Below are 13,255 nucleotides of genomic sequence, written 5' to 3' on the forward strand. Positions count from 1 at the left end.
TTTTAGCTTACTTTCTGAGTAATGGTTTGTAAAGCATGCACAGTTCTCTACTGCTCTGTAGTAGAGAATCTAAAACGTAAGATTATTTAAGTTTTTTTCATGCATTCAGTTTGCAGCTGTTAAATACTTGTGATTTTATCTAGTGAGACAGGTGAAATATTCATACAACACGAAAAAGAAATTGTTTTCCTGCATGCAAGCTCTGTGCAATTAAATTATGCCATATAAACCACACCACTTTAGGATATGGTCTTAGGGTACTGAAATTAGTTGATTAGAGCAGTGTTTACTCTGCTGCTTCTTTCTTTAAGAGGAATTTAAATTTGATTGGTTCCCCTTTTACATATACTCTCATTCTAAGTATTGTGAGTAGTTCCAACAATGCTGTAACTGTGATATATAGGTGCCACTAATGCAACTTTGTACAATACAGTGATGTCTTTGAAATGCTGTGTAAAGAGCTTTCACTTTGACCTGTTGTGCAATGCAGTATGGCTCGCTGCACAAACTGGTGAGTGTTTTATGGTGACCCTGGCTGGGCTGTGCTGGCAGGATACACGTCTCATTTCAGCCCTGGTGAGGGACGCTGGTCATGCACCTCCTTACAGGCGTGGAGCTGACCTCTCTGATAATGCTCCACGCAGGCAGGGTGGATGGCTGCATGGATTTTGTGTGAGGGGACAGTTGAAAGTGTCAGATCTGCTGGCAGTGCCCTGGTCAAAAATGTTCTGCCACCTTTGCTGTATGAAGAGGTCATGGTGCAGAGGGTGAGGTGGTACCATATAGTGCTGTTGCCAAGCTCTGAAGGCTTTCCCAGGCACGTTTCCAAAGAGAGGATGGCTGCATTGCCACTGGTTTGTTCTGGTGGGGCATGGGCTGCAGTGGTGTTCCTGTGTCACGTGTGTAGGTCCCTAACTCGGTTTGAGTGCAGTCTGTCCTTGCTGAGGTGCAGGCACAGCTCAGGAGGGAGGACACAGACCCTATGTGTGTCATCCCTCTTCCTGGGCTGTCTGCCCCCAGCACCAGCTCCTCGCACAGCTCAGCTCAGCCAAATCTGCTGTGTCCCAGAGTCAAAGCGAGGGTCACCAAGACATGACGAGGCCTCCTCACTTGTCAGAAGCCATGTGGCAGAAATTCACCGTAGAGGAGAGAAGGTTTCTCCCTCACCCCACTCGGTACTAATCACGGAGAACAATGCTGGCTGCTTTGCAAAATATTAGTACTGCTGTACAAAATCTGGGCCTCTGCTTATGGCCCGCTGAGTCAGACTTGTTTACTTCATTGAAGTATTAATCTGTGTCCCTGATTGGCAGTCAAGAGCTCCAGGCTCCAGGCTTAATAGAATTTCAAACCGTACATTATGGAGTTTTGCTGAAAATTTGAGGCTTCTATTGCACTTTGAATGATATATTCTCCCTCACTCCCCTTTGGTCTGTTTTTCAGGGCTGAGGTTAGGATAGATAATTAATTCCTTCCATCCCAAGCCTTGTCTTTTAATTTAAGAATTTTCTTTAGCATCTGCCAGAATCTTCTCCTGAGAGGTTAAGCAATGAAAGAGCCATTAAATTAACTTCAGCCATTAATTTTTTTTTCAGTAGGATGAAACAGCACTTCAATATATCAAACCATTTCTGGTTTATTTGATTTCATGTCATGACAAAGAAAAGAAAGGTGATAAGAAGAGGCTGTTTTTCTGGTTGTGTGAGAGTGTGGTGCATGTCTTCTGGTCCTGCGGCTTACTCCTCTGTTAGCAAGAAGTAGGACATGAGGAGTGGATCAGTGGAGTGAAACAACTATTGCCAAGGGCCTGATGTCCACACTGCATAGTTGGGAAGATAGCTGGAAGAGGTTTAGCTATACTTAGCTAATATATCACTTTCCTCAGAAATACTTTGCTAGTGCCTGTAAAGTTTTTCCTGAGAACAAGGCAGTGTCAAGCTCTGTTACGCTGTCCTTTGATATGTTGGGAGATCCATAAATACTGTCACTGGTGAGTCACTCTTGGCCAGGGCTCTGATCACTCTTCTGCTCATCAGTCTGCCCAGTTCTCCATGCTATGTACTTACCACTCTAAGAAACCCGTATGTTTTTTTCAGAGACATAACTTCCCCATTTGGAGTACTGTGTAACTTAGATTTTTTTCCAAGGAATACATGAAAACAAATTAGTACAATGTCTCCTGGGATGGTCTCTCTGGCAAATTGGACATACACCTACTGCAAAGTCTCAAACAGTAGCAGCAGGATTGGGCTTATGTATCAGAAACACAGCAAAGGAAAAACGGTTGGTCTTGGAGTGTCTCAAGTTAGCAATTCCACACAGAATTTGTGGTGATTTATAGTGCACCTGCTAGCAAGGCTGAAATTTCACTGCTGCATTGAAAGTTCCTATGCCTCCTCCTACCTGTCTAGTTGCTCTGCTTCTCTGTACATCCAGTCTTATAGTTCTTCTAGCAGAAGATCATGAGTCTTTTGCAATTGTATCATACCTGTCAATTCACAGACTTGACAGCTTTCCTGCTTTTGGCAATAGACTGTTTCTTTTACTGCCAATATATCGCCTTACTGGGTTTCAGGGCAGATGGTAGCTGGAGATGCTGAATGTCAAGAAGTTCTGGAGAAACTCAGACACATTTATGGATCAAACCTCTTGTGCATGCACTGGAAGCCCAGTGCTACAGCTGTGTTAGGTTGCCTGTGTGTGTGATGGATGGGCTACATGTACAAAGACAGTTTGCCTGGGCCACAGTTGGTGTGCAGTGTGTCTTTTATAGATCAACTACATACATGTACAGGGGAGAGTGTGTAAAATTTGCCAATTATATGAGCTACTTCCTGGTATTATTTCTGCTTACACATCACTTTAGTTAATAATTCTTCCTAAATGATACATGTAAAGTAGGTATGTGTTTCAAACCAAGGGAAAGTAAGGACTATCTGAACTGATTGTACAAGTCTGTAGAGTAACTGTTTTCATCATGTCTGTTTGAATAAAATAAGGATTGGAAAATCCACTTTTTACTCTATTTCAGTGTTGGTATAGCTGCCCAAGACACAATTGCCTGGAGGAGAATGTTGTTGCAACTGTACCAGGATGCTGTATTTTGGAGTTATTTTTAAAATCTCAGTATATGCTTGGGTTTCATTTCATTCATCTATGCATAGACATTGAACGTCAGTTGTTCTAGATGCCTCTGTAGTTAGTAGACTCCTCCCATTATAAGCTCAGTCTCCTAAATTATTTGTGCAAATAGACCCTGGCCATTAACTGTTCCTCTGTAGGTAACCTGAACAGTTCATTCAAATGGGCTAAGTCACCTGCAGATGGTGAAAGCTGTTAAATCAGATACAAAGGAATTCAGACTCTTGGCAGCCTGTGAGTATTATGCCTGATGATGGATCTATTCAGCATGATTCTCCTTATTTAAAGAACTATTTAATGTTATTTTTGCACGCCATAAGTAACTGCTTTAACAGGAGTTGTGGAGAGAGGTAGTGTAGATACCACTGAGCAGATTGTTCACTTCTCTTGTCTTATATATATTATTTGTGTCTCCTTTAGTCTTCTGGTACCAGTATCACAGTGGATATCGCTGTCATGGGAGAAGCACATGGGCTCATTACAGACCTTCTGGCAGATCCTTCACTGCCCCCCAACGTGTGTACTTCGCTGAGAACAGTGAGCAACCTGCTTAATACACAGTTAACCTTCCAAGCTATCCACAAGCCAAGGGTGAACCCTTTGGTGTCCTTCAGTGAGAACTACACCTGCTCGGACTCAGAGGAATGTGCAGAGAAAGGAGAGAAACTGGCTGTTCCCAAGGTGAGCACTGGACCCTGTCTGTCACGGTGTGCATATTTCATCACAGGTTTTGGCTGAGGCTTAGGAGAGACAAAATGATACGGAGCAGAGCAGGCAAAAGCCTTTCAGCAAATAGATACACAAGTCTGCCCTGTTACTTCTCACACAGAAATTCCCCTCCCACTCAAAAGATCTGAGCCACTGTGTGTGGGATGACTATTCTCATCAATGAGCAGTTAAGAATTATGAGGGACATTTTTGCCCACTTTGAAGACTGGAATTTTAAATTCTGTGTGAATTTCAGTCTCTTCTTTTCCTTAGCTAGAGGTGTGAAACCTATAGAAGTCAATGCAAAAGTCCCTACTGATGCCCTCCAGGTGCTTTGCATCAAGTTTAAAACAAACAAAAAAGATCAGCATGATACTTAGTATGACAAATATTGTAAGCTCATGAGAAGTAGTCGAGAAAAAAAAGAAGACTGAACAAAAAAATATCATAGTTATATGTTACTAACTTGACAGATGGCTTTATGAATGCTCAGGAATTCAACAGGAAATAACCAGTGTTAATCACTCACATTTAGTCAGTGAACAACTAGAAAAAAATGCATCAGCTTCAAAGTAGTTTGAATTGTAGGTTCGTTGCTAATTAGCTGTCCTGCAAGGCTTACGTTTCACTTCTGAAACTAAACCAAAATACTTTTGTACTGTGATTCCCCTTGTAAAATTAAGTATAGGCAGAGTACGTTGCACAGGCAAATGCTTTTAATTTTTAACAGTTCAGTTGGCACAGCCAGCATTCATTCCAGCATTTCCCAGCATCTGAATTGCAACACTTGTGATTCTTTTTTTAATATATTTTAGTGTGATGATAATTATTGCCCTATTTGCCTGTGTAGCAGCTGTATATGTGAAATGGATGTTCACAGGTTTTTAAGCACATTTTCCAGTTTAGTTTAGTGTACACAGCTATAATGGCTGTACTCTAGGCTCTGCAGGGAAAAGTTCAGTGGAAGAACACTGCCATCACATGAGCAAACACAGTGAACAGATACCAGTTTGCTGTTGCATAATACCTAGTGAGGAGAAGAGAAATGAAGGATGAAGAAATGAGTTAATGCTACAGAGAACTAATTTGACTGAAGAACTCACTGACCTAAATGTATTACGGTTCATAAAACTAATAGTTTGCAGTCCTTTATTTAAGTGTCTAAATATAGATTTAGGGTCTTTACCTGAAGCATCCGATGTGGATCATTTGGGGTAAGAAGATAGTATGTTAGCATATTTAGCTGTAAGTTTAAGCTTCAGAACTTGAACTTCAGAACACTTCAAAAGTGTTTCTTCATCTCTTATCTATCTCTTAACCCTCTGGCACAGTGAAAGCTCTCCATCACATAGTTCTTAACTATAAACACTTCCAGAGAACTACGAGAAAATCATCTTACAAAATTAGAACATCTGCCACAGCAAATCTGGATCCACAAGGACTCTCTGTCATCATCCTTTATTATCTTTGCCTTCAAAAATTCAGAAAAACAATGCGAGTCCTGTTAGTGGAGAAAACAATCAGTCAGATGAAAGAAAACTGGGGGGTGGTCAAGAAAAATCTATTGTAAACAGTGATGCTTTCTCTAAGCTTTTCAGGAGACATATCACAGAGTGTCAAAGTTTTATTTCAGTGAGTCATCTTTGGATTGGGTAGATATAGCAGGAAAAATGTTGAAGCTCCCCTCTGTTATTTTTCTTGCACCCTTTTTTGCCTTGAATCTCCGATTCTGAGAATTTATGACATTATAAGTATGTTGGAAGTACACCTGGAGATAGTCTAGTCCAGTGTGGAGATCATTGGGTCCCATCCCTCATCACAAGCAGGTTTCTCTAGGTTCAACCTAGGGCAGGTCATTCAGGAGCACGTCCAGTTGGATTTTGAATATATCCATGGATGTAGACTCCACAGCCTCTCTGGGCAACGTCTTTCAGTGTTCAATCATCCTCAAAGTAAATTTTATTTCAATTTATGCCACATTGTCTCTTGCCTTGTCACTGGACATGACTGGAAAAAGCCTGTCTCCATCTTCTTTACATGCTCCCTTCAGGTGTTTGTGTACATTGGTAAGATCTCCTCTGAACCTTCTCACCCAAGCAATCCCAGCTCTCTCAGCCTTTCCTTTGATGACAGATGCTCCAATCCCTCAGTCACCTTTGTGACCCTGATGACTTGTTTAAATGCTTTTGACTACATTGTATAAAACCAGAATTTTTAAAGAGCACAACCAACACTAGCTGACTCCAGTGAGAGGTCAAAGTGTTGAACATCTGTGGCTATGGGACTGTGTGTATAAAGCTTGAAAGAGGTCCCAGACCCTCTAGGCATGTGAAGCACCGTGTTGAACAGAAGGTAGGCACCATAATACCTGAGAGAATCCAAATTTAAAGCACCTCATTAGGTGCTGTCAGACAGAATTAATCAAATGGAAATGTTTTTCTTTGGCATGTTTAAAGTTTTTGCAAGCCCATATAAACTCCAAGCACTTGATTTCTCTCCAGCGCTTACGGAGGAGTTTGCCTCCAGGACTGCTGAGACGAGTGTCCTCGACTTGGACCACAACAACTTCAGCCACAGGACTGCCCACACTGGAGCCAGCTCCAGTGAGAAGGGATCGCAGTGCCAGCATCAAACCTCATGAATCATCTTCATCCAGGTGACAAATGACCTCTTTTCTCTTTTATGTCTCTCTTTGGGCAGATTTCTTTGGTTCTGTGTGATAATAACTCATTTGAAAATGCCGAATCCAAAGTGTGTTGCAGCTACTTCACCATGTTCTCTAAATTGAGTTGCCAAAGAGGTGGTGCTCCAAATTTTAGTCAGATTATGCCCAAAATATTCCTATTATTGGGAAGCAAAATAAGAATACATAAATCTACTTATGCTAGCAAAGTTCAGAATGGCACAATAAAATGAAAAACAAAGGACAGGATATCTGGTTACTTTTTTCTTTATGTGCATCAGTTTCCTCCATGGGTATTGCCCAGTCCAGAAAAGATTCTAACAAGTAACCCAGCTGCTGAACATCACTTCTAAGAACACACCTAGTGTTGTGGTCCTGTCATTAAACCAGTTCATAAAGCACTTTTCCATCCTCTAGATACTAAATTCCAGAACACAAACCCAAATTTTAAGATGGGATTAAGTTAGGATTCTGAACCCCAGAAACTGAACTCTGTGGTCAATGTGAAAGAAGTGCTCCACTGCAGCACTTAAAATTAGGGAAAATGCAGGAACCATCCTTAATCCCAAAAGTCTTGTTTAGTTAAAAGGGTTTTCCTAATTTGCCACAAGTAGCAGGTACACACAGCTGTCTTGTTGGGGTGTAGAGTGAATGCCTGCTTCTATTTATGATGTAGTTCTTTATTTATTCATTTAAGATGCCCCTTATTTTCAAGGGTTCTATGAACAGGTGATGGTACTACAACCACAAAGCAATAGTTAATAAAGCATTGAAATTAATTTCAGCAAAATCACTGGAGGAATTGTACATTATTTGTTTGTCTTGCCTGGAAAAAGAGTTCGGGATTCAGTCATGACATACACTTTAAGGTTACATTCATATAGTCCATTGTAGAATCAGAGCAATAAATCTGCAAAGAGGTTTGCTTAGGCTGAAGTACCTAACTACCCACCCCATATTGTGCCCAAAATTTAGTGCCCATTTCCTAAAGCATGTCCCTGAAAGGCTTTCAGAGTTACCCAGAAGCACACTACTTCTCACTGTTCTGAAAAGACAGGTTTTTGTCTTATGGCTGTAGTCCCTCATGACTGACTACATCAGTTAGATATTCCCTGTTCACTCCTACCCATTCTGTTTTTCTTAGGACCTGACCTTCAGCCAGTATCATAAAATACATAGTCCCCAGTATCATAAAATACATAGTCCTCCCCTGAAACAGAGACGTTGTGTCCACTCACCTGCTTACAGCCAGCAGCTGACTGGTTTAGGGCATTTGCAGAGGACTACCTTAATAAAGTTGCTTCTCTGCCTGAGGGTGCTCAGACCTAGGTATCTCGAATTTGGGGACTTCCATGCTACCACATAGCCTGAAGTGAGCTGCATTTAGCCCCTCACAAGGGCTGTGGCAGATAATCCAGTAGCAGCCAGTGAAGGAAGGAGCTGATGGCTGTTTGTCTCGTGGGAAGGGTGCTCGTCTGTGAGAAGAGAGGCTTGGGTCCCAGGCGCCATTAACCATGATATACTGCACATTTATTTCAACAGCATTTCCTTCTTTCTGGCTCTGTGAATATTTTTCTGTTCTAGTCAGAAAGGAGCAGAGCCTTCAAAGGGAGAGTGGAGAGTGGGCAGTCAGCCATGAAGCCTGATAGTTATGGTGCCACCCTGTGAGAATAAAGTTCAGGTCCTCTCCCCATATCAGCAAGGGCTATTATCTTGGAGCTGGTGGATGAGAAGAGTGTGGAGACATGCTTTGCTGTGGGGAAAGGGAGAGCAGAGCAAAAGCACCAAATTCAGGAGGAGAATTCAGAACTAGATATTAGAAGACTCACATGTTTGCCTGCAATTCAAAATTTGGTGCCAGTAGTGGAGAAGGAGGTAGGACCTGCGGAGTTCCAACATCACCAGTGTTTACTGTTGAATATCTTTGGTACATGAAGTCCCAGAGAGCTGCTTTGATTGCCCTTTGTTCCAGAGAGGTAAACCTTTCCCATAGAGGATGCTGTCATGCAGGGAGACCTAGGTGGTCTAATGCAGCCTGCAGAGTACACTGAATGTCTGGTGCAAGAAAAATATGTGGTTAGCCAAAGTTCCCTTTGTGAGGAGTCCCATGTATCTCAGTAAAAGTAAATATAAAGAAGCTACAACCAAATGAAAATGTTCTTCAGTTACTGGCCTATGGTTCCCAGGGTGCATTTGATTTATACTGTTGATCCCAGACTCTCACGTAGTGTGTAAGCATCCTAAGATGGGAATCAGAGGGAGAAAGAGAGCAATTAAATATTATCCTTGGTCCTTTTCTACAGTTGTTATATAACTCTGCATGATGAGCCAACTAAGCAGGCTATCAATTCTTCCTACGTTTAATGTTGCCAATTGTATAATTATAGCTCTGTCAACCCTCCCAGCCTACTGTTTGCAGTTCTGCTTTTACAGTAGGAGAAACAATATGTATTCCAGAAAGGGGAAACATGAATCCTATAAGTCTAATCTTAAAAATTTGGCAGACCAATACAGATTTGCTCTCAAGGAAAAGAATTTTGAACTGAAGGGAAAAAAAAAATCTTGATTATCTGCCACTTCCCTTGTACCAAATTCAAGCACGCCGCAGGTCACAAAGAAGGAAACAATTCATGGCTTGAAGGGCAGGAGAAGGGAAATTGCATTGGAGTTGCACTCTAGATTTCTGTAGCTACATATTTGCAAAAATCCACCTTAAACGTCCATTTAAGATTAGTAACTGTGTTTTCTTCCAGCTTCATGTCACTAAACTGGTAAGACACGGCCCTCTTGTAGCTTCAAATGATTTGGGAAAAATAATAGAGCTTCCATATTCCTCCCCTCAGTCACTTCAGTATCCAGTGGTTCTCCCTTAAGAAGTCAAAGAATGTGATCTGGGGGCATTTGGTTTGGTTTTTCTTTACAGTGGGCCAGAATATTATATTCTTCTGTCAATTAAAAACCAAAACCACAAAACAAACAGACACAAAAATTAAAAAATAGCTGGATTTTTTAATTCATTTTACTACATCATGCATTACAGGAATTTTGGCCAATGAAGACAATCAGCAAATATTTTTGTAGATAGTGCTTGCTTTTCCAAAATAATGTGTTCGTAGAGTTAAGACAATGTGACATGCTTTTTTCTTTCAGAATACTTTGTTTGGGGTTAGTTGTTTGGTTTTTTTTCCCACATTCAGCTGGGACTGGGCTGCTTTTAAAGGCTGTCTTCTTCTGCCTTGCATGTCATCTCATCACATGGATGTGAGGCGGTGAGGAGAAACATGGAGCCTGACAGGCCTAACAGATCTGTCCAGAGAAGTCACAGGCCTCATGACAAAAGCCAGGGCTCCTTCTCTGCAAGTAGCTGACATTTGATGAGCATCATTCAGGGAAACAATGATAAATACAATTCTCTCGCTTTACAGAAATATTTGATCTCTTTTGGTACAGAGCTACAGCCTGAAGGCTGAAAGCATGCACCCATCCTGCTGTAGGGCACCAGTCTTTGTTCCCCACAGACACAGGCACCCTATTTTCCATCAGTGAGTTTCTCCTGGATCAGGGACCAATGTCTTCAGGATCTGACAGTAGGATTTTTTTTGAGATGCAGCATGTGTTTCAGTTGGGTAGAGCATGAAGTGCTTCACCCAGAGAAGAGGAACACCACTAACAGCAGCAGTGCAGGGCTCTTCCAAGCCTCTTCCAGCCTCCTGAGGAGCCCCTCCAGTGCCTGAAGGGTTACTGGGTGTCTGCCTTGGCAGATGCAGCACAGAAATAAAGGAGACTGATTTTTCATTTACACTGAGAACTTCTGGCTCTTGTAAGGAGGTGTTAAAAGAAAATATTAATTTAACTTATTTCAGCTTCTAAGCCTCTTTGTACTATCAGAACAATATAATGAAGGCATCTTTGTATAAATAAAGTGAATAGATCTCAGTTCTGAAGGAAGTAGAGCTTTGGAGTGTCTGCACTGTAAATATTTTTGCTGAATACAACACTAAGTGCCTTACAAATAGCAGTTCAGACGGCAAATAGTTGCTGTTCTGCTCATCAGATTTTGTGCTTAGTATCCCATACTTCTTACGCCTAACTCCGTAAGATCTGTCGTTGAGGCTTTTTAGTGTGTTGAACAGTGCTTGTTTGTGCTCTGGTTTTGCAGCACTGACTCCTGGAACAGCTCAATTCTGATGACAATCACGAAGAGCAGGTCCTTCTCCACCTCCTATGCCATGTCCTCTACCAACCACCTGAATGCCAAAAGGCAGAACCGGCAAGGTGAGTGGGCATCCACCCATGGCTCCCTCGGGCTCACTCAGCTGCCGCCCCATGCCTAGCACATGCAGCTGCTTTTGATCGCAGTCTAGTCTGTGTCTTTTCTTATTTTTCCGTCAATATAAATACAGTTATTTCCTTTATATTAAAAAAAAAAAAAAACCAAACAAACCAAAAAACCAAAACACCAGTGACTTAAAATACGATAGCTCTTAGTGATGCTGTTGTAAATGTTTTGACTTTTATGATTTCTCAAGGTTGACCATGACATGATTTGGTAAGTGTGATCGTGAATCGTGTTGTGATTTATTATATCCATGTAATTCCCTTGAGTACAACAGAGCTGAGAACAGAGTGTTTTCTATAATATTTGTTACCTTAACCGTTTGTGTATATTGCCTGACTGAGATTTCCTGAAGCACAACCTTCATTAGTTTCTTCTGCTTCCAGAAAGTGTTAGTGCTCTTTTGCCCAAATCCCTGAGCTCCTGCATGATGCTGGGAGAGCTCCATTCCATCACAAGCAATTCCTATGGGCACTTCTTGACTGGAGTAAAAATTTTGGCTCAGCATGTTATGCAGAAGATTGATACTTTGATATTTTATACTGGTTACAACCATGCATTTTTAATTATGATTTGTTTTTATGTTCCAACTAAAGAATTCTTCAGTTTGCACTCATTACTGCAAATTAGACTTTTATATATCAGCTCCATTGGCAACATATAATAATCCTTAGTAGAAATTGATCTAGCTAAATCTGTAAATCTGTTAATTTACAAAATGCGTATTCAATTATGCGTAGAGATACAGCATTTTAAAAAAATGCTGGCTATATGTATGTAGGCAAAATGCTGAGCTAAACTCAAATGTTTTCATATGTACTTTCACATCACATTGAAGTTGTTTTCTTTCTTCAACACTGCACATATGAAAAAGTTATGGAGAACGTAAGCAGATGGATGTCCTTAAAAAAATTCTCCCTGTATAGTTATTCTTCCTTTATCTTGATTGTTCAAAATTCTTCACTGTAGCAAGACACATTTTCTCTTATTGTTGCCAATAAACAGTGAAGTGTTCTGTTCTTGAAAGTAGATTTGCATTTTTCTGGTAAATTTATTTATTTTTGGCTACCTACCCTGGAAAATTACTCTTTAAAACAAAAACACAGCCAAAGATACTGCAAAAGACAGGAACTCAGACTAGCAGTAGAAAGCCAGATGCAATTAGAAACATTGTGAAAATTGCTGTTTAAATTCACAGGACTTACTTTAAACTGTTGAAGGATGACTGTATATATGTTGTATTCCCTAATGGTCATGAAGATTACCTGGTAACATCCAGCTCAAACATAGATAATAATCCAAGTCAGTCCCCTGTGCAACTAACAGACTGCAAAATGTTTTAAAAAACAGATTTTTGTTGAATGGAAAGCAGATATCTCAAAGAATTAGTAGGTGTGAATCAGGGGCTTTCTGTATTTTAAAGCAATTTTCATACGTCATGGCCATCTGATAACTTCCTAATTCCTCTGTAGGCTGTAGGTTTCTGATCTCTAGATTAGCATAATACCATTGTTGCAATCATTGAATTATGACAGTGATAGATACCACATGTTTCGTGAAGAAATACCTTAATCAACACTTAGGAGATGTTGAGTATCTCAGAATTACAAACTGTCAGAGTTTGTTTTTAACTCTTTAAATATCAACAGTAGATCATACTTTTAACCTCGTATCATATTGTTACCAAAGAAAAAGCACTGGAACCATACACATATATCCTGCAAGGTTAGTATTTCATAAACTTAGATCAATATATTGCTTTATTCTAAGATAATTTTTGGGCCTGTGATGCATTAGATAGAGTTCACAATTCAAACATAAAACCAGTTAAAGTTTCTAAGCTCTTTATATAATTTGGCTTTGAAGATGAACATGGAAAATGAACTCTTGAGTCCCTACAAACTTTAGAGCTGGAAGTATGCCAATTTACATACATTTCCTTCTAAAATAGATTTATGTTTGCTCCTCTGTGCTTTATTGTGAAAGGGACCTTTTTATATGAGACTAGAAAATGCGAAGTAGATGCAAAATGAAGGCTGCACTTTGTCTCAGATGTTGGACTGGCAGATGCATTTCATCTTGGCAGTGGCATTCAGATAAAATAAGGGAGAGAGAGAGAACTACATCTTGCTAGTGTTCACACCTGTGAATATTGGCAGATTCTGATACACTAGCTCAGGAGTGCAACACCATGTGGTACAGGTGATGGTCACAAGACTCCCATAGTGAGCAACAGATAATCAAATATTAACTCAAGCTGCACAAGATCAAGGCTGAAATCTTTGAGTAATGTGGAAATGGCATTGTAAGTACAATATGTTATATTCATATAATCGATGACTGCTAAAAATTGTGGGTTTTTTGGTTTATTGCTAGTCTTCACACAT

The 13,255-nt window shown here is 40.4% G+C and overlaps 1 protein-coding gene across 1 annotated transcript in view; it reads left to right on the top strand.

The window, feature by feature from the left end:
* The window catches only part of PDE3A (phosphodiesterase 3A, cGMP-inhibited), an 86,902-nt gene that overhangs the window by 44,505 nt on the left and 29,142 nt on the right, over window positions 1–13,255 (top strand). The window contains exons 2-4 of the mRNA XM_008948089.1: window positions 3,562–3,822; window positions 6,351–6,505; window positions 10,692–10,807. Of these exons, the coding sequence (XP_008946337.1) occupies window positions 3,562–3,822; window positions 6,351–6,505; window positions 10,692–10,807 (532 nt within the window). The remainder of the gene's footprint in view (window positions 1–3,561; window positions 3,823–6,350; window positions 6,506–10,691; window positions 10,808–13,255) is intronic.

The sequence above is a fragment of the Merops nubicus genome, unplaced genomic scaffold (genome assembly GCF_000691845.1).
Source record: "Merops nubicus isolate BGI_N331 unplaced genomic scaffold, ASM69184v1 scaffold6009, whole genome shotgun sequence".
In the NCBI taxonomy this organism is placed as follows: domain Eukaryota; kingdom Metazoa; phylum Chordata; class Aves; order Coraciiformes; family Meropidae; genus Merops; species Merops nubicus.